General features: G+C 43.1%; 1 protein-coding gene across 3 annotated transcripts in view; it reads left to right on the top strand.

The window, feature by feature from the left end:
* LOC308412860 (low-density lipoprotein receptor-related protein 8-like) overlaps positions 1-21,003 on the top strand; it is a 93,570-nt gene that overhangs the window by 18,886 nt on the left and 53,681 nt on the right. For all 3 annotated transcript variants that reach the window (XM_080907498.1, XM_080907499.1, XM_080907497.1), the window contains exon 3: positions 17,995-18,117. In XM_080907498.1, the coding sequence (XP_080763624.1) occupies positions 17,995-18,117 (123 nt within the window). The remainder of the gene's footprint in view (positions 1-17,994; positions 18,118-21,003) is intronic.

Genomic DNA, 21,003 nt, shown 5'->3' with positions numbered 1-21,003 from the left:
AATTCTCCAAGCGGGCCCCTGAGCTGGGTCCCTGGGGTTCACGCAACCCATCCACCTCCGGTTGGTAGGAGGGTGAACCCACCGTCACCACAGGGGAAACAGAGTTAGTCTGGCTCTGGTTCCGGTCCACATATTTCTTGAGCATATTAACATGACAAACCCGGGACTTCTTCCGCCTATCCGGGGTTTTAATCAGGTAATCCGTGTCACTAACTTGGCGCTCGATCTCATACGGACCACTAAAACGAGCTTGGAAACATGAACCCACAATGGGTAAGAGAACTAAAACACGCTCACCAGGCAAAAAGGTGCGCTTGAGGGTCTTCCTATCATACCTCTCTTTCATCTTCTCCTGAGCACCGGAAAGCGACCTGCGCGCCAACTCACATGCAGCGTGCAGCCTCTCCCTAAACGAACTTACATAGTCAAGCACGTTGTGCACGGGCCGCGGCTGGTCGGGCTGCGCGAGCCACCCCTCTTGGAGCAGACGTAGGGGTCCACGCACCGTATGCCCAAAAACCAACGCCGCCGGGCTAAAACCCAGGGACTCTTGTGTGGTCTCTCGAATGGCAAATAGCAATAACGGCAGGCCCACATCCCATTCGGACTCAGTTTCAAAACAGTACTTCCGTAACATGGCCTTCAAGGTCTGATGGAATCGCTCCAAAGCCCCCTGTGTTTCTGGGTGATAAGCACTAGACACCCGGTGCTTAACCGACAACTCAGTCATCACCTGAGCAAAAACCCCCGACAGAAAATTAGAGCCCTGATCGGTCTGAATGTACTTCGGTAACCCAAATATAGAAAAGAACTGTACTAAGGCTTTCACCACGGCCTTAGCCCTAAGCGATCGCAGGGGAATAGCTTCTGGAAACCGTGTGGCTGCACACATTATGGTGAGTACGTACTGGTAACCCGCCTTAGTTTTCGGTAAAGGCCCTACACAGTCCACAATAACATGCTCGAAGGGCTCCCCTATTGCAGGAATTGGATGTAACGGGGCGGGTGGAATGACCTGATTGGGGTTACCCGACACCTGGCACACATGACAGGACCGACAATAGCACGCCACATCAGACTTAAGCCCCGGCCAAAAAAAGTAACGAAGCACTCGGTCATAAGTTTTTTTAATCCCCAAGTGGCCTGACAGATGATGCTCATGGGCCAGACTCAAAACCTGGGGTCGGTACTCCGTCGGCACCACCACCTGAGTGACCACCTCACCCCCCAACCCACCCACCGGAGCCCAATTGCGTAACAGAACCCCGCGATCAACCTCATAAGAAGCAGCACCAGGCACCGCCCCTGGCTGCAAGGCAGCAGCTCGACAGGCAGACAACGTATCATCAGCCTGTTGGGCCGCAATGAGCTGCTCCCTGTTTACCGCCAGGCGCAAATCCTCCGACACCACACTAAAAACCTTCGCCGTCCCACCATCCACCCCTGGAACAGAACTATCATGCGGCTCAGAGCCGTCCGGAAACATTCCGGATATGTCCACCTCCCCACCCAAGCGACGAGCTTGAGCACGAGTAACCACACATGCCGGAAAAACCGTGGAGTCACCCAGCTCCGACGGAAAGTGGCATAACCGATCCGAGGTAGGACACTCAATAACTTCCGGAGTAGCCGGAAACACTTTTCCCCCGGCCAAGTCATTCCCCAAAATAAGATCAATACCTTCAATCGGCAGCTGATCTCGAACCCCCACCCGCACAGCGCCCGATACAAAAGACGAGGTCAAAGTAACCGTATGGAGAGGCATGCGTAGAATACTCATCTGTATACCCCACACCAGTAAGTCAGAACCACAATACGACTGCTGAGAGAAAGGCACGACTCCACGCCGCGCCACCGAATGCTTCGCCCCGGTATCCCTCAAGATAGTGATCGGAACCCGGTCCCCCGCATCACCAGACAACGATAAAAACCCCGACGAAATAAACGGTCGAAACACCTCATCTATCCCCCGCGGAACGACGCCAATCGGCATTAAGCTAGGGCGGGTTACCGCGGAGCAACACTGCACGGCCCCCCCCCGAAATGTTGGCCCGCGCCCCCTCCCTCGCCCTCAGCACGGGACAAGAAGCAACGAGATGACCGAGCTCATGACAAAAAAAACATCGGCGGTCCCCAGCGGCCACCGTAGGGCTACGCCGCGAGAGCGGGGGAGAACGCCCCCCCCCCACCTCCGGCAAAACTCTAGAACCCCGACGTAACGGAGGGGAAAAACCCCTCCTATGCGTCAAAGCAAACTCATCTGCCAGAACCGCCGCTTTCGTGAGGGAAACGACCTTCTGCTCGTTCAAATAAACAACCACCCGCTCTGGCAAACACCCTTTGAAATCCTCCAATAACACTAACTCCCTCAGCTGTGCAAACTCCTTAACCTCACTAGCCTGGCACCACCGATCAAAGAGCAAACCCTTCTCGCGCGCAAACTCCACATAAGTCTGATCCCCCCCCCTCACACACTGCCGAAACTTCTGACGGTACGCTTCAGGCACCAACTCAAAAGCACGCAATACAGCAGCCTTAACCACACCATAATCCAAGCTCTCAGATGCCGACAGGCTAGCCCACACCTCCTGAGCCCTACCCACCAGCCGACACTGCAACAGTAAAACCCAGACCTCCTTCGGCCACTGTAACGCGGTAGCCACACGCTCAAAAGCAGAAAAAAACGATTCCACCTCCGATTCACAAAAGGGCGGCACCAATTTAATGTGCCTCCCAATATCAAAATCCTGACGGAGAGCCGGGGCGGGACCAGGCGCCGGCGGCGCAGGGAGCACAGAGGGCGCAGACGTGGGCGGCGTAGAGACAGGGGCACGCGGCGTAGAGTCAGGGGCACGCGGCGGAGGTCCACGCTCCAACTCCAACGCCCTCACCCTCAGATGCATCGCTTCTACCTCCAACCGGTGACTACTCAACTCCACCTCCTTAATGCGGAGCAACAACTGGAGTTCCTCCGCCGACGACCCCACCACCGGAGCCGGAGGAGCCACAGAGGGGGTGGCCACAGGAGGAACAGACACCGGAGCCAACGGCTCCACAACCGCCCCGCCCGTTCCACCAACAAGCGGCACGCCCGACAATAAACCCCGCTCGCTCAAAGCCACCGCGACAAGCTGCCGCAAATCGTCCTTCTTTACCCCCGCCGGCGCTCGCACATCAAAACGGCCCGCAATAAGCAACAAATCCTCCCTCCGACACCGACCCAACTGCTGCAAGGAAGGCGCCTCGGCAAACTTGTCCACATCGAACTCCATCCGCGGCCACCCACACCAACAACCCCCAAACACACAAAAAACAACCCCACACACCCACACGAGCCCCACGACACACAAACGAACCCGAAATCCCTCAAACGGACGAGCCCCCATTTATGTTACACACCGGCCCGAAGCCGGGGTGCAACACAACAAAAAATAAACCCGATACATAACAACGACAAACAAAAAAAAACACACCACGGCAGAATGACGAGTTTGGTTAATTTATTCACTGAACAGGTAGCGAGCTTCAGGGTGGGCGATGCCAAAACAACAAACAAAACACACTAGAAAGAAAAACAGAACTAACTTACCTCCCACGATTCCAAAACAAAATACAATTCTCTAACCTGTCTCCCTACCCGAAACAGGAAAAAAGAGGGGAATAAAAGAAACGGCTTCCCACCCCTACAGCTACCAAGCCCAGGTACAACCCTTTTTCAGCATTAATATTGCAGCCCCGTGCAGTCACACGCCACGACGGTCCCCAGCCACACAGCTCACGGGGAACCAGGAAAAGTCTCCTCACCGGCCCAGTCCAACCCCTTTTGTAGCTGGCCTCTTTCCTTCCTCCACCAATGGGCGGCCTCCACCTGGAAACAAGCATCGCTGAATACAAATACAAACAATAACAACCCCGTACCACAAATAATGACCCTGGGTCATAACAGGTCTATTAACAAAGCATTTTAGTTTTGTAGCTAAGAGCTGTTGAAAAAGACACATAAACACGTTTGACTGTAAGTTAAAGTGTTGTTTTACTCAGATTATTCATACACTTCTTATATTCAGAAACACTATACACAATGAGTAACTGTACTTTAAATATTACGTATGATTGTGGCGACATATTTCCAAGGGAGCTCTTTATTTTACTTATCACTTACTTACCTTGTTACATTAAAAAAAGAGTAAGATCTTATACAAATGTTGGTGTGTTGGATAAAATCATACTACTTGAATCTGGCCAAAAATTCTTTTCACTTCAGCTTTTTTAGTTATGGTTTAGCTCTGTTGGTCTATATTTTCGTTGGATACATTGTCCTGAAATTTTGTCCCAAATAATGAATCCAAATGATAATCCTGTGACTTTAAATCCTTGAACAGCTCACACATGGACTGCTATAAAAATTGGCCACAATTGTTAGCATGCTAGCATTAGGGCTGTGCCGTATCATATTGTCTGCAAGGATACTGATATGAATTTAAGTGCTATAAAATTTTCAGATCTCTGTTAATGTGCCAAATTCTTACTACAATACTGTACTGTACCACTGGTACAGTATCATAGTTAGACATGGCCACACGCTGATTTTTTTGAAGGACTATTTTGAACTCTTGAGCCTACGCCATCGCGATTTGATGAGCGTGAAGCAGGGCTGACTGTGGAACTGCATACTCGGTGGATAACAGCGAGTAAATCACAAGTCTGGAGACAGGTGTTTACTTAGCTCAGTGCCCAGGGCTGTTTTCCCATAGCGTCCTATAGGACTAGAAGGTGTTTTACGACAGCAGGTATCACACTCCCATATGCAGAAAGGCTATTGCAGGGACTTGAATTCAAGTTCTTGTTTTATTTTTTAGCCATCTTTAATACTAGTCTATGGTTAGTATTTACATCAAAGTACTGGTTTGCCAAATTACAGCCTGACAGACAGGCTAACATGGCTGCATGTTATGGTTGCAAATATTTCCCATTACCAAATCTGCCTGAGAACAATAGGTCCACTTTATGAATTGTGGCAGTCAGATCTTAATAGTGAATGATAGCATTTGGTCCTGGAGTTATAATTACTTTTGATTGTTAAGAGGAATGTCTCCTGTGTTTCAGCCACATTGAAACTCAGAGGAGAATCTTCAAGTGAAGGGCAAAATTGCTTTGGGATTGACTTAATTAATTTCCATTCCATGATTATTTTTTTACTTCATAAAGGAATAGCCCCCCCCAAAGAGGATTTAGTCAGAGCTGAAGGAAGATTATCAGCAATATGATAAAAATTGTTAATTTGGCTTTAAAATACCCAAGAATACAAAAATAACAGGTCAGGGCATAGATTTTCTCCAATAAGACAACGTAGACTTTTTGTTAGTGTACATAGAGCGATCATACTGTGTTGTCACCTGCCAAGAGAAAGAAAGACAGAAGAAGAAGAAGAAGACAAAGAAAACCCTGCATTCAGATTGTTGCTCAGCAGGTCAGACTCTCATTTTTGAATCACAGCTTTTTTCTCAGATTTCTAAAAGCCACTGTATCTACTTACACTGATGATAACACTGACTACAGTGATTCTGATGTGCATTTAAAGGCTGAAGTACTGTTGTTACTGTGTGCTGGACTATAGGCATTGTATTGGTGGTATTTGTTAAAGCTCAGATGTTTAAACACTATGATGCTGTTGCGTGTGCACTGTCGCAGTCATTGAGCGACAGGGGGTCAACAGGGGGGCTGTTGTGAGCTTGCTACCGCATTTTCAGGCGAAGATAAATATATATATTTTTATTTCTTCATCTCATCCAACTACAGCACTAAACTCGCAGTGCTGATGTTCCTAAGTGAACTGCTTTCACTGTGCTAACTTTCCTCAATCTTCCTGCTTCTTTTTTTAGGCTCATGTTATAGTTTTGAAATCTGGATCGACTGCGTTTTTATAGATGTGGACTTCCAAGATAAGAGATTTTCGCTCTACACTGGAGAGTATGAAATGCTGTCCTTTTCTATGCAGGGATATCCTTGAATATCTCCTTCAAGCAAGCCTCTGAATCCCCTGCTGTGCCATTAGCAACTGATAGTAAAGTACTGTGCCTTTGCTGAATACCTGCAAGGTTAAGGTGTGTGGACAGTTTTAATTTGAAGCAAAAAATTGCAAAGAAAGATTTTATGTGTGCAGTCGAGGTTTGCTGAGTGATCAATACATATCTGAGGAAAAGTTCTTTGTAGACTGTTATAAGGCTGTGATGGGGAATGCAAGGCCAGGGACTCAACACAGTACCAAAGGTTATGACCGTTACAGATTATATAAGTTATGTTCATCGGGGTCTTGGTTTGAACTCTACGCAGACTGTGTTCTTTCAGGCTATGAGGAAGGAGCATCTGGCTGCTGTGCTGATTTCTATCGAAGCATGCAGGAGAGGCTCTGGGGGAAGAGCAGCAGTGACGGTGTCAGCTGTTTGGCTGAGGGACCTGTCCTAAAACTGTGTGTGTCTGTGTGTGTTTCCCTGCCAGGGAGACTTTATTAACCAAAAACTCTGGGGCAGGTGACAGACTACAGCAACCAGCTTGTCTTCGTTCATTTGGAGGGCACCTTATTTAGATAGTTTACCGCAATAAGCAGGTGCTTTACCGCATTTCTTTGACATTGCACTGTTATCTGCAGTGGTTGCTTATGTAATGTTTTTAAATGGTTTGCGAAGGTTGTTGTTTCTGTGTGTGAACGGTCAGAGAATCAGCCATTTATCAAAAGTTAAGCCTTCACCGTTTTATCTTAACACAAGAGGCCACTCCATCTGTCTAGTAGGATTAGATTTATTCTGAAGGCTCCTGTTTTTCTGCTCATTTCTGATAAAAGTAGGATTTGGGGCTGCATTCACTAGCTCTAACTGTGGAAAAGTGTGCATAATCTGACCCTTGCTGTGGACTTAGAGACAGCAGTAGGGGCTGGTTCCTATTTAAACTTTGCCTGCAGGACATTCGTGTCACGTTGATGTAACACAAACCACATTCAACACATGAAACAAGGTAGTTCATCAAAGATGTACTCCTCTCTACTCGGTGCAGACTCATTTCATTCCCTCCGTTACACCCTCTTCTTGTGTGGTTCCCATCACTTTTTCTAGCAGCTTTACTCTTGAAGCTATGTCTTTCATATTTCACTGGTAATGTCTTCTGGGCTCCTCTCTGACACTCCTGGGGTCTGATTGTTCTTCCTGCTGAATCATTAGCTGGCTGCTGGATTTAATATAGGGAACACAGTGGAGAGAAGTACCTGTACCACCAAGTGTAACTGCAGAACCACTTGTACAGTAATGGTTTTAACTCCATAATGAGATGAGCACTAAAACACCATTTTCAAAGAAGGTAGAGTGCAGCCTGAAATAAGGTGTAAACTGTATTCTTAGATTCACCTTCTGGTGTCTGATATGATCTCTTTTCTTATCTTTTTTTTCTAAATTACAACTTATACATAAAATTTAAATCCCATAAATTCATAAATGTAGTGTAAATAGAGCCTGTAGGTGCTGTTTGCGTGTCTGCAAACAAATTGTAGAAATTAGTTGCTTTCTAAAATGCAGTAAGATCTTACCGGCTCATGTCACTTTTTCATGCTTCACTGAATAACATGCTGAGTCCTCTGCAAAATTGGACTTGCCTTTAGTTTGTATAAAGGCACAGTGTATTCCAGTGACAGTGCCAGGTTATAGGATGAAACTGTTGACATATGGCTGTAGATCAACCATATTTTGTGTCTCTAAACCAGGAAAAACACACAGGAAGAAAGGATTTTAACAGAAGGTCAGACACATGGAGAAGGCGTCACGCAGTGAACGCTGGTGTACGTGTGTATGTGTGTCGTCCTATATTTGTGTGTTTGCTTCTCTTGGCAAGCTTGTCTTGTAAGCGCCAATGTATGCGTTATATCTGCAACATTTGTCAGTGTGTCAGCTCTGTGGTAGGGTGTACACGGGAGTGTGCCTGTCCACCCACGTGTATACTTCATATATGAGCTTGAAGATCAAAAGGCAGCAGACTGTCGCAGGAGCGTGAAAAAAAGCTCCAAAAAGGCTTGAAAACCTCTTGAGAAACTGAGATACAGATGTGTCCTGTTGCTTTCTTACAGATGCTTGTGCACAATCCACTATACTTCAGTGTGATGTTGCTCCATGATACTATTGGCTTCAAGGTAAATCTCTAGGGATTTAGCTAAGCTGGACCTAAAAAGTCTTCACTAAAAAATATCACTCCCGGGCTTCCTAAAGGTGACTAAGGAGCTTTTTAAGCTGAGGCTGCCCAGTCTTTTGCTTATAAAGGTGGTTTTTGTGTCAATGTGACCTGACAGGGAGGGAGAGAAAATATGTCTTTTTGGAGGCTGTGGGCTATAATTAGCACAGTGTAAGTCTTTGGCCAGTACACAAGGTCAGAAGAAAAGCTGGGCAGTGAACAGCAATAAGTAGCCTCCCTTACCTCCGGCATTCTGCATTACAGCATTGTGAGTTTAGTAATTATAGATGTGTGGTAGTCTTTACATAATCGGACATGACTTTTTCTTGCCATATTATTTTTACATGGCTATTTCACCTACAATCAAAGTTTTATTGATTTTTTTAATGTTGCCGATTAAAACTGAGCACTGAAATGAGTTCACGCTTTTCACAATACTTCGTCCGTCAGTGTGCAATTTTTAGGCAAGTGTGATTGCACTTGTGTGCTACTTCACTGACGTGATGAGTATTGAACATTAAATGTAATTTGCCAGAGATTAAATAAAAGTATTGGATCATCTATTAAATATAGACTGCATTCTTAAAATAGAAGTGCTTTGCTGAAACTTTATTTTCATGTGACTATTTTCTCAGTATTACTGAACCAACACAGATACAAGCAGTTGCCTAGAAACAGACAAAGTGGTTCTTATTGGCCTGTATGCTTATCTTCTTTTAATGAGTTCAGTGTCTCTTGTATAAAAATCCTGAACTCTTTTCACCCCTTAGTTTTTAACCATTTCCTGTTTTATTTTGAAATCATTCACGTTTTTCACTATATATGTCTTCTATTATTATTTTGTTGCTGTTGTTTTGTTTGCCCAGCCAGGTGCCTTCCTGTGTATTACGCTAAGCTTTCAGTTAAAGTTTGCGATTTTGTGAGGATACTGTGGGATCTTTTTCTGCGCCCTGTGTTTGTAGCCTCCTCTCCTGGGGATCGGCATTCCCTTACAAATTTAAAGAAAATGTTTGTTGTTGGTTTAGATATCACAGCTTCTGTCTTAATATTTAGAATGGTATAAAGGCTGTGTAGAAGGACCCACACACACACACACAGCGTGTACAGCCGTGTACTTTCTGGATTGGCACACACACTTGCACTGCAGCTCTCCCAGATTGCGCACACCTCCTGACGAAGCCTGCTTCCTCTCCACTCCAGTGTCACTAAAAGCAGTAGAGAGCTCGTCAGTGCCATCACCATCACCTGTCCGCTCACCTGCCTGGCACCACCCCTTGAGCTCACTGCACCACCCCTCCCCTGCAGCTGAGTGAGGGACCACACCTCTGCCACAGGTTGTAATGTCATATCAGTAATCAAAAACTCAAGGCCCATCTTCTGGCCAATTAGACCCAAATAATGAAGCTTTAAATCACCATAACTTTGAATAGTAACAACCATCATTTATCACATGCTATTTTAATTGCAGCCCAGAAATGTAGGTCATGGTAGGGGTAATCAATCCATTCTCCTGGCTTTATCTTATTTCATTTGGTCAGTTTGTCCAAAAGGATGAAATGCACAGCACACAAGAGGGAAAAGGGGAGATTTCATCTGTAGATGCCACTACTTGGCTCTGTGTTTTTTTGGATCAATACTCTATCAACCAGTGCTGAGCTAGAGCTTAGTCCTGTGTGGCTTTTCATCTTCCTGTTGGTTCCAGTGGCTCACCACTGACCACACAGACCTGAGTGACAGGAGAAAATACGTAATGACATCCTCTATTGACAGATAACAACAGATAAATCGAATCAACAAGAGAAATTGTTTGCTGCTCTGAGGAGACTTAGCCAAGCTACATGAGGTTTCTCTGCACAGGCATGTATCTTAGTTAAAGGTAATGTAAATGCCAGAATTAATCTAATTAAATCCTGAAATTATTTGCGAAAAAACAATTTCAGGAACAGCTTGTCCCAAGTGTTGTCGATGCTACGCTGTATTTTGTATGCTATCATGATATCCCATTAATTTTAGCAGGCTTAGTCATTTGCATGCTGGTTTAAGCTAACGGGATACATAATGTTTCCTGCTTCGACAACACTCCCCTACTTCACTCTGAGCTAATGAGGCCATTTGTCTTCTGATCCACAGGAGAATGTGCTTATCACTGCATTACCTATTAAGCTTCTCATGGCCCCCAAAATGAAAGTGCTGTCATTAATATCCTTCACGGTGAAAAAAAATCAGAAGGAAGAAAATAATTCTTCTCCAAGGGGCCGGGTGTGTGTGTGTTTTTATGCATGTGAATGTCAGGTGATTGAAAGCTGTCTGCTTTTCTGCTCCAGAGCATCACTGAGTGATTGAGTGTGCTCTGCTCTTGACTCGGCACATTAATATGTTCACTCAGTCACACGACCACGTGTCCCCACAGAAAGGTTTACATTTTGAAACTTCATACTTGGTATTTTGAATTGTTACTATTTCAAACATCCCAAAATACATACAAATAAATGCATGTTAATAAAAATAGTCAAAATTGATCAAATTTAGGTCGTGAATATTTGAAATGACAAATCATCTGAACCAGTATTTAAAGATGCACAACCCCTGTACCAAAAAAAGCTTGTGACATGGCATAAATTTAAATTAAAACAGAGTGCAATAATATGCAAATCTCATGCACATTTTATTTAAAACTTAAAGCATATCCATTTTTTAAACTGAGCAGAAGTACAATTTTTAAAAAATGTAAGCTCATTTTGAATTTGATGGCAGCAACATGTTGCAAAAAAGATTTGGGCCAGGCCATGTTTAGCACGGTGTTGCATCCTCTCTTCTTTTAACAACAATCCATAAACATCTGGGAATTGAGGAGAACAGCTGTTGGACTTTTGGGAGAGGAATGTTGCCCGATTCTTCTGTGATACAGGATTGTAGCTTCTCAGCAGTCCTGTATCATTTCATGGTGAAAGGTCTGGACTGCAGGAAGGACACAGCTGCATGTGGCTTAGCACTGACTTGCTGAAATATGCATCCTGTTTCTCTTCTCTGAAATTTATAGAATTTCAACTTTGGATGATGAAACTTTGCCTCAGTCTATTTTAAATGAGCTTTGGCCCAGAGAAGACAGCAGCATTTCTGGATCATGTTCACATATGGCTTCTTCTTTACACGTTAGAGCCTGCATTTGCATAAACTGCATTTGTAGATGTCACAGTGAGCTGTGTTTCACAAACAAACGGTTCCTGAGCACATGCAGTAATTTCCATGGCAAAATCAGCCTTATTGTTAGCGCTGAGCTTCCTGAAGCCGATTATATGGTCGAGCAAAGGTACTGCGTTCGCTGTCCGCTCCACTCCAGGGACTGCCCGTCTGCCTGCACTGAGCTCTGTTGTCAGTTGGAAGCAGTGTAAAAAGTATGTGTTACAACCGGTCTTTGGGCCATTGATGTTACTGCTGTTGTTGGTACGTCAGTCAGTTGCGAAGGAAAGCAAAGTTATAACATATAAAGAGCTGAAGTGAAACCGAGTGTTAAAAGCTATTAAAAGTGTGCACTGCAGCCACTGTCTGTGTTTTTCATACTGTATTTCTTCTGAAGTTTTTTTGGTGGCGCTCTGGTGAACTCCGCTGTCGCCCCCCTTTCTGTTCCAGCCCACTTGTCAATCAGTCAACATTCAGCAGTCGCTCAAGTCACCTGCATCCGACAACGTGCAGTCAGGATCTTGGAGAATTGCATCGGAGAGTCTCGGGTGGTTGAAAACTCATCTCCCCACTCTGTCTGGCTGAAAAGTATATGTGAACAGATGCGTTTGCAGGACCATAAAACCATCCTGGGGGCATGAAGACCAAGGACATCCAGCTTTTTGTAAACTGGATCTTTGAAGCTTGTCCTTTCTAAGATGTTCTTTTTATACCCAGTCATGTTACTGACCTGTTACTAATTAACCTAATTAGTTGCAAGATGTTTGCCCAGCTGTTTATTTTTTTAAATTACCACTTACTTTTCCAGTCTTTTGTTGCCATGTCTCATTTTTTTTTTAAATATATTGCAGACATCAAATTCAAAATTAGCTAATATTTCAATGAAAAAGTAAAATGTCTCAGTTTAAACATTTGGTGTTTTTATATTTTATTGTGAATAAAATATGGGCTCATGAGATTTGCAGATCTTTGAGTTCTGTATTTATTTAAATTTTTTCATATAGTGTCTGGTCTTTTTTTGAATTGGGGTTATAAGATGTTATCACATATCTGCTGAAGCTACACTTTTCTTCCCAATTTCCCAACAGAGGTACATGTGAAAATACAAATCGCTTACACAGTAAGATCAGATATTAAACAGTTTTGAACCTGTCAGGTCTCTAACACAAAGTCTCTGCCATGCTCGATTTTGCTGAAGAAAGATTAGCTTCTTTACCAGCCAAGTGTTTTTAGTAATGAGACTGTCTGGTGATGATTGTCTCATGTTTGCTACATGACAACAAGCCTCAGTGAAACATCTTCTGACCAGTGGGCTGCTTATAGGGCTGAAATAGAAGCCAGTGCAGAAGCGCCAAACACTTCAGTTCCTCTACGTGCCACTTGAGGCTGGCCCCGAAAGGTGGTCAATCCCCATAGACTTCCATGTTAAAATTGTTTTAACCTCTATGGAGCCCTTTAAAAATCATATATGTGGATACTTGAATTAAATTTTGTAGCTTTTCCAGCAGATTTGACTAATAACATGGCTTGTGTGGTATAGTTTGTGACTCAGTTTTGTGAGTTCTGTGAGTGAAATTCTAGTGTTTTGTTAGTATTTTAGCATTAGTTAGCCAATATGTGCATCTCTGCACCTGTACAGCTTCTAGATGCAGCTTGGTAGCCAAGTTGGGAAGCGCCCGCTCAACCAAATATTGTCACATGTCGTTCTAAAAAATACAACATGGTGGTGGCTAAATGTGCCGTCCACGAGATGAAGTCTCAAATGCCATATTAATCTAGATAATCTATAGATCTGGCCTGATTCTGACAATATAGTCATGCCGTTCATTTGTGAAATTGACAATAAGAAGAGTTAAAGGGAGAATAGAAAGAGTTTATTACTATGCTAGCAACTGCATGAAGCTTAGTTAGCCATTAGCCAACAGTGCTCATGAGCCTTGTAATTTCAGAATCTAAAATCTAAATGCTTATTTATCCAGCTATGCGAACTTTTAGCTTGTTAAACTGAGATGCTAACATGACAGCACTGACATGACACTCGGGTAACAAAAATACTATTAGTTTTGCAGGTAAAAGATGTTGCCTGGAGATGGAATTTAAAATTTAAAATTGAAATAGGAACACAAAGAGGGGGGAAATCCTTTCCAGGCCAACATGTTGGGCCAGTTGAGTGACCAACCATGTCGTTGCTATCTTTTTAGCCATGTAGCTATCTTACATTAAAAGCAAAAAAAATAAAAAAATAAAAAGTTTAAAGCTTGTTAGAAGCTCCTCAAGGCATGATAGAGCATATTTCATTGCAATTTATACACTAACACCCCCACCGCTGAGGAAAATCATATATCAGTCACATCAGCAGTGAGCCAAACTGACTTATATCTTATTCATATAAGGCTCAGCATCAGCCAAATGTAACAGCAAAACCAATACTTCATAGAGGCCTGCCAAACACATCCACTTGAATGGTTTTTAAGAAAGATGAAAAGGAACTGGAGCAGTGAAATGTTGACAACATCAGCCTCAGAGGAGGAGGTTCCAGGTGGGTTTGCCAGAGCATAGAGCTCCTTCCCACTGTACCTCCTCTAGGAGACATAACATGGCTGGGTGAACTCCCCTGTACAGCACCTTCATTCTCCCTGTGTCACGTCCCATTTGTAATGCTCACGACACGAGAATCAAACGACACTGGATTGCTTTTGTTTTTGAATTTTCTCAGATGCACGAGAGGCGTGCCTCTGTGTAATTGTCTGCCATTTATACTTAAACAAAGAGATGTACTGTTTTCAGCGTGTAGCTCTGCAATGCATGTGAGTAGTTGTGTGTAATTCATGTCAAGGGGATTTAAGTTCAGTAAGTGCTTTCTTTGGCAAATGCAGTACAGTAATATTGCCTGTTCCTATACAGTAAACAGTGTCCATTAGGGATCCATAAAGTATTATTATTGTTTGTCACCATTAGTCTTTGTCGCTATTATTCACTTGTTATTTCTCAGCTTTCCATCTAATGGCCTACCTCCTGATTCCCTTGTCACTTTCCCCTTCAGCCCACCCTCATGGTCCCCACGCCCCACGAGCCTAACATTTTTAAAATGTTTCCTAATTAAAGCAGAAAGTCATTCCAAGCAGATGGCATGAGCTGGCCTAAGTAATTATTGCCAAGTGAACCATGGCCCCTGTAGACCTTGACTGAAATGAGTCGCAGGCTCAGTTGTACTGAGTAAGAAGCTCAGCATCTCAGCAAGAAACTGCATGACATGGGCACGCTTGACCTGGAGGGGCCACATACTGGATCAGTGTGAGATTTTCAAAGACTTTGTCATGCGATCAAAAACAGTCTTAAGTACACCCTTAACCAGCATACCACAGAGCCTTACGCTCTCATCCTGCCCCATCTTTCTTTTCGTTCATCTCATGGGAGTCAGACTAATTAACACGGTATTAATACCCATCCAGAGATTTGAATGCAGAGGAATGAAAGGTTTGTTTGGGAAGTTAAAAATGTTCAACTTGGTACTGAATAAAACATTCACTGTACTGTGGCTTTTTCGAGGATTTGTAGGGAAGATCTTATGAGTCTAATTATTCTGTCGCAGGAGGTGTGGTACCTTTAAAGCTTGTATTGTGCCCGTGGGTACCCTGTGTGTTCCTTTTCCTTCTTTACCCTGCCAAACCTACATGAGTGATGATATATTTTAGAAATATGCATGTGTGTTGCAGGAAGCACACAGTTTGCATCTTTAAAAGTGATGTGCGCACACTGCTAATGAGTTTATACACTTGAGGGGAAGATGGGTTAAAAGGATATCACAATCCCCTGTTTGCCACATATTGTCTGTCTTCACCTTTAGTGAAAGCCCACATTACTAATGAGGACTCGTGTGTCACTTAAGCTACTTAAGCACCGCTTTGTTTTGTGGTAAACTTAGAGGCCTGGGATTTACACAGGCTGAGAAAAAAGGAAGGAATGACCTAGGGTTGAAAGAACAAAAGCAGTAGAGAGGGGGAGTCGTGGAGAAAGGGGAGTGTTTCTCTCAGTAATGTAATAAGGTCAGCTCATAACGTTTTGCAAGAAAAGGCGAGAACGAATGTTAATTTAGAATTTTTTCAAGTTAATGAGACAGCGGTCTGTGATAAACACACTCACTGCTGAAATGCATGTTTATTGGAGCGACCCTGTTACACACTTAATAATTTCCTCTAATAACGTCAGCAGGGTTGAGTTGTTACTGGTTTGACGCCGACTATAGGCGCAGGAGAAATTGGAGAACGGGGTAATTAACAGGTTTTACAATTACAATACATTAGAGACAAGCAGGTGTTGGGTCTGTGTTTCCACAAACCCCGCTAATTCTAGAGACTTATTCATCATGAAGAAAACAAGACAGTCGATCGATCCATTACTTGCGCAAGGGAGGCCTCGTCTGTGTCCAGCACGACAATGACCCCAATGGTGGCCTCCTCTCGCTGCCTTTTATTGACAATCCTCAAACAATAGTTTACAAAGCACCTCCCCTTGCAACCCCCCTTTGGTTACATAGACAAGGCACTGTATGTAAGTGTGTGTGTGTGTGTGTGTGTGTGTGTGTGTGTGTGTGTGTGTGTGTGTGTGTGTGTGTGTTACCTCCTGCTGACCAAAGGGTCATAAACCCAGGAAGTTTACATCAAAAGAAACAGATCTTTCAGATAGGATGTATCTACAATAAAACCTCCCCCAGCACAGAGTGGCTGGAAAGGTGGTCAGGATCAAAGGAATGGCTTTGATCCTACTGCTTAAACTAAGACTGTACAAATTTAAGAAACACAATGGCAACATTCAACAATTAGACTTAACAGCAGGTTCCTATTTAAGTGCTTCTTGGTGACAGCTGACTGCTTTGAGGTGGGTGTGCAGTCAACCTGCTGCACGCTGCTCTGATGGATTGTGAAAAACAACATTGAACACCTACCCCACAAATGAATACTATGAAATATTCAGGCGCTGCCATAGTTTATCCTGAGTAACATACACTCTTCAGCACAACGGTAAGTGTGCATATCAGTGTCAGCACTAAGATAAAATCCACCTTTTCTCCCAAAGTGAATTTGTAAAGGACACAGACAGCATCTGGTGGTAAATTTAAATAATATAATACTTCACAGGTTGTCATCCATAAAAGTGCACACACAGGACCGAGCATGCAAATTGCACACTGCTCAGTATACAATGCATGATGCTACGTTACAGTACATGATGCAATACATTGTAAAGTAATGCAGTGTGTCCCAGGAATGTGCTTGCAGTTTAAATGTTACTCTTGCTCCTCTACCATTGCTCCCCAACAATTTGGGAATTTCATTTTGCCGGGAAACAGCAGGATATTATTTACACATGCTCAAAGAGAGGTTTAAATTTAAAGACTCATCTTACCTCTTAATTGGAACTACAGGCATATTGCTCGTGGTGCAGGAGCTGAAGTTGAAGTCCTTCACAGTGTTTGACCTAAAGGTTTGTTATAGCTGTGGCATAGAGAAGGAAATGTCGGACATCAAGAGAAACCTTTTTTGCCCAATGTTTGACGACAGCAAATAAAACCAAGGTCAAGAAAGAAGCTGCAGTAGTAGGAGCACTGCTAGGAAAGCCTTTTGAAATATCTTTCTCTATTTCTTTACAGCCCCTCAGCTAGATTTAAGCTCCCAGGACAACTCTAAATGCTATATCTAATTTGAAACATCAGTGCCAACATTGGAGCCAGCTTTGAAACAGTCGTGGCAGTGTAACAGCACCACAGATCGCAGCTGAGGGCTTTTAGCCAGTGATTTATTAGACTGTAGCACAGGTCCAGCTGAGGAAATTGAATGGCTCTGCCCTCTGCCTGTATCCGACTCTCTTGCAATACTAGCAGCTTAGGTGCTACGAGTGGAGAGTACTTTTTAAAAATGTTATTTTATGTGTGTGTGTGTGTATCTGTGTCAAGAGTTCATGTTTTACGTTACACTTTAAACAAAGTTGATGAGAATTTTTTGGATGGTAACAGTGAAAAGCTCTCGGCTGTTGGTGAAAGTTTTCTTCTTCTTGCTTAAACAGGCCTTTTTTCCTGACTCGTGTTTATTTTTGATTTCCAATTCTCAGCACGCCTGACATGTTTATCAGCCCGTGGCCTTGCTGGCATGTAACTTTCCATCGTAAACAGGTTTGCGAGGTAAAAGGTTTAACCTCCCTGAGCTTGTAGTGTTCGGCAATCAACATCCATTTCACTGCTCTGTGATGGAAAACCTGAAGGAGAGATTAGACTGTTTTTGGAGATCAGCAGATTGAGGGAGGGGGAGGAAGAACGCAGAGGGAGAGGCAGTGCAATGAATAAAAGTCAAGAAAATGGGGAAAGTGTAGATAATTAGTGGAGGATATCTGGAAGGAGAGCATGCACTATAGAGAACTGCACAGGAATAATGTAAGAAATGATGAGACTGATCTCTGATGAAGGGAATAATTGCAGGGATTATGATAACTCTACCAATTTCATGACAGAAATCAAGTTCTGCTGCAGACTATATATGGCTTTAACTATTTTTCTAACATCCTGTCTTGATTCTTTTCTGCTCTGTCTGTGCTTCTCTGTCTGAGCAGCCAGGAAAACATGTGCCCCAGCAGAGTTTGCTTGTTTGAATGGGCAGTGTGTCCCAGGACGCTGGCGCTGTGACGGGGAACCAGAGTGTCCGGATGGGTCCGATGAGGCAGAGGAGACTTGCAGTAAGTGACATCATTCAGCTGATCACATTACTTGTAGTATAAAGCACTTTGAATTCAAGAACCAGACCATTTAGCATTCACCATCAAGATCAATTTGAAATTTGGTTTCAACTTAGTTTTATAGCACAGCTGGTTTCATGGTCACTTTATGAACGTTGTACACACCAAGTCAAGCCAAGTTTAGTCAATTAATGCACAGAACTAGAGGTTGTTTCACAGTGGTAGTGTTCTAAAAGGCTAATAAATGCATCCAAACAGCCTGGAAGGAAGGTGCCAGACTGTCAAAGTTTTGTCAGAGGGCCACCATCACCCTGTCACTAAGAATGTGTGGTACAATCTTTCATACAGACACAAAAAAGAGATAAAGAAAGTCAAGTTCTGACTATATGTTTTTGTAAAATTCTACCATCAGTGGACTGATTTGTCTAAATTTCCATGTCGCAGTTTGGGACTGCAGTCAGTGGCCCGAAGGAAGCTTTTAGTTCTTTGGAGTTCCTGGGAGGAAGAAATAGTTCTGGATACTTTGGGTGTAGTTTGTGTTTGTGCCATATTGGACTTTAATTATGTCAATGCGAAAATTGCATCAAAACTACAAAAAACAGTTCACTGTTTTTAATATTAACTTAAACTTCTCCAGTGACTTGTAACGTCAGTCAGACTCATTGGCACTGTGCAAAAAAGAAGGCGTGGCTAGCAAAGTATATTGCTAGTGGGGTTTTGGGGGTATTTTGTGTGCTGCATTTAAATCACACCTTCTTCTTTGTGGTGTTGCCTCCTGTTAAACCTGTACTCAAGTTTTTAATTTCCTTCGTTATCATGGCTGTGATGGCAGTTAAGTTATCCCCCCTGCCTCCACTCGCCCACACACTTCAGTATTCAGCAGTGTCTGATGCTGAGTGCAATAAAGGCCTTGATTCGTTTTCTGCCAAGCTGTTAGAACCTGGGACATCTGGCTGGCTCACTTGTAGACCCTGCCAGTCTCACTCTCCCACACGTGGATACTGACAGCGTAAGGTGAGTTGACTCGATATCCAAGCAGGGACTCAAGTGTGGGAGGCTTGAGCCCGTTAATTGTTTTCCGTCTTTGACTGATAATTTTCTCTTTCTCCCCTTGCTGCTTGAGACTCTCTTGGGGTCAAACATCAGACAAAGCACAGAAATAACCTCACTCATACATAATAAGCTCTTAAGAAGAGGTAGAGAATAAATGCACAACGGAATATAGCTTCAAAAATCTGTTCATTGGGCAAATGATATCCTCAGTAATATTACATTAATAATAAAACTGTATTAGAGTTTAAACATTACAGAATCAGCACATAATATGTTTATATGTATGATTATGATCAAAATGATAATAACAATTATATTGAGATCACAGTTATTTGTCACAATTAATCATTGATTTGAGTTTATTTGAACTTTCATGTAAACATAACACATTCACATTCATTTTAAGTTTGTGTTAGATCTTTGCATTAAAAAATGGTCCCTCTTTTTTACCTACATAAAGTGCAGGTCTTAGAAGAACAATAAAAAAATATATAAATTAGCATAAAATAAATCAATGGGGAACTGTGTTCACTTTTACATTGTGGTACGTGCCAGTTAATGAAAAGTTCTTTTATTAAATAAGGTGTTTATTCATGTGGCCTAAGTACATCTCCTACAAGCTACATATAAAAAATTTCTCTTTCATTGTACCTGCATGATAGATGTGAATAAAACAAAGTCCTCAACAGCCCTCGTTTTGCATACAGTATTGCCACTTTGGAGAAATAACCGAGCAAGGGGATAATCTTTCCTCCAAGTAAGGTGACTATTTTCCTGAAACCTCAGTTACTTACTGTATTCATTGAACATATTTTTGGGGAGTGCACTGATGATTTCACTTTGTCTTTATGAGCTGGTTGGATTATTTAAACATCTGAGTTGGTGTTGGCCAATTCACGTTGGCAAACATTGTGTTTTCTTTCGTGGCCTTCATGCATTCAATTTTGTGGTTCGTTTTTCCATGAGGGGTTTAAAGGTTCTATAAGTAAGATTTGTTTCATCACACTTCTGTGTTTGCTGTAATCTGAGCTTCATTATTCAAGGTTTTGAGCAGAGGCGAGCAAACTGCAGCAGCAGTTTTCATGATCATGAGCTCAGTATCAGTTGTTCTACTGTAACATATCAGGGTCATTCAGTGTATTTTATAATGCTAGTGTTGGCTAATGATGTTAGATGGATTTTTTCTTCTTGTTGTGTTCTAGTGTACAAAAACTTTGTGGCTATAAATAAGCTTTTATTTTTCTTGAAATTGTACATTTTCTCATTTTAAAGATCTGATGTTTTCTGTCTTCTACCATGAATAAAATATGGGCTTATGAGATTTGCAAATGGTTTAGTTTTTATTTACATTTCACAAATGTCCCGAGTTTATTAGAATGGGGGTTGTATATATACAATGCCTTTAATAACAATGTTCTGAGCTTTCAGACATACTGGGGCAGGCTGGTATTGGTTCAAGCTGATAATGATGTGATGTCTGAGGGTGTTACTTTGATTCTACCCACCTTTATCAAGCATTATGTCTTTAAACTCTGCCTTAAATTTACAGTGGGATTGTCATGACCCTGTGCCTTCTCGGCTGACTCTGTATGGCTACAAGTGTTTTTGTTGTGCTGCATCTCTCTCTCTCCCCTGCACTGCGCTCTACCGGGGCGGAGTCATGACGGCTCCAGCCCCTGGCTCGGACACCTGCAAGCAATCATCTCACTCACTTCTTAAGGCGGCTGCTGAGAGTGCTTCCTCGCTGGATTATTGTGTAACACTCGATCCTCGCCAGCCTGAGGACCGCCGTTGGTGAGCTAAAGCCGGAGTCCGAGCTACCTGAGCTTCAGT

Source organism: Rhamphochromis sp. 'chilingali' (genome assembly GCF_963969265.1).
Source record: "Rhamphochromis sp. 'chilingali' genome assembly, chromosome: 16".
NCBI lineage: Eukaryota > Metazoa > Chordata > Actinopteri > Cichliformes > Cichlidae > Rhamphochromis > Rhamphochromis sp. 'chilingali'.
The sequence above is the reverse complement of the archived record's forward strand: the minus strand, read 5'-3'. Positions and strand labels throughout refer to the sequence as shown.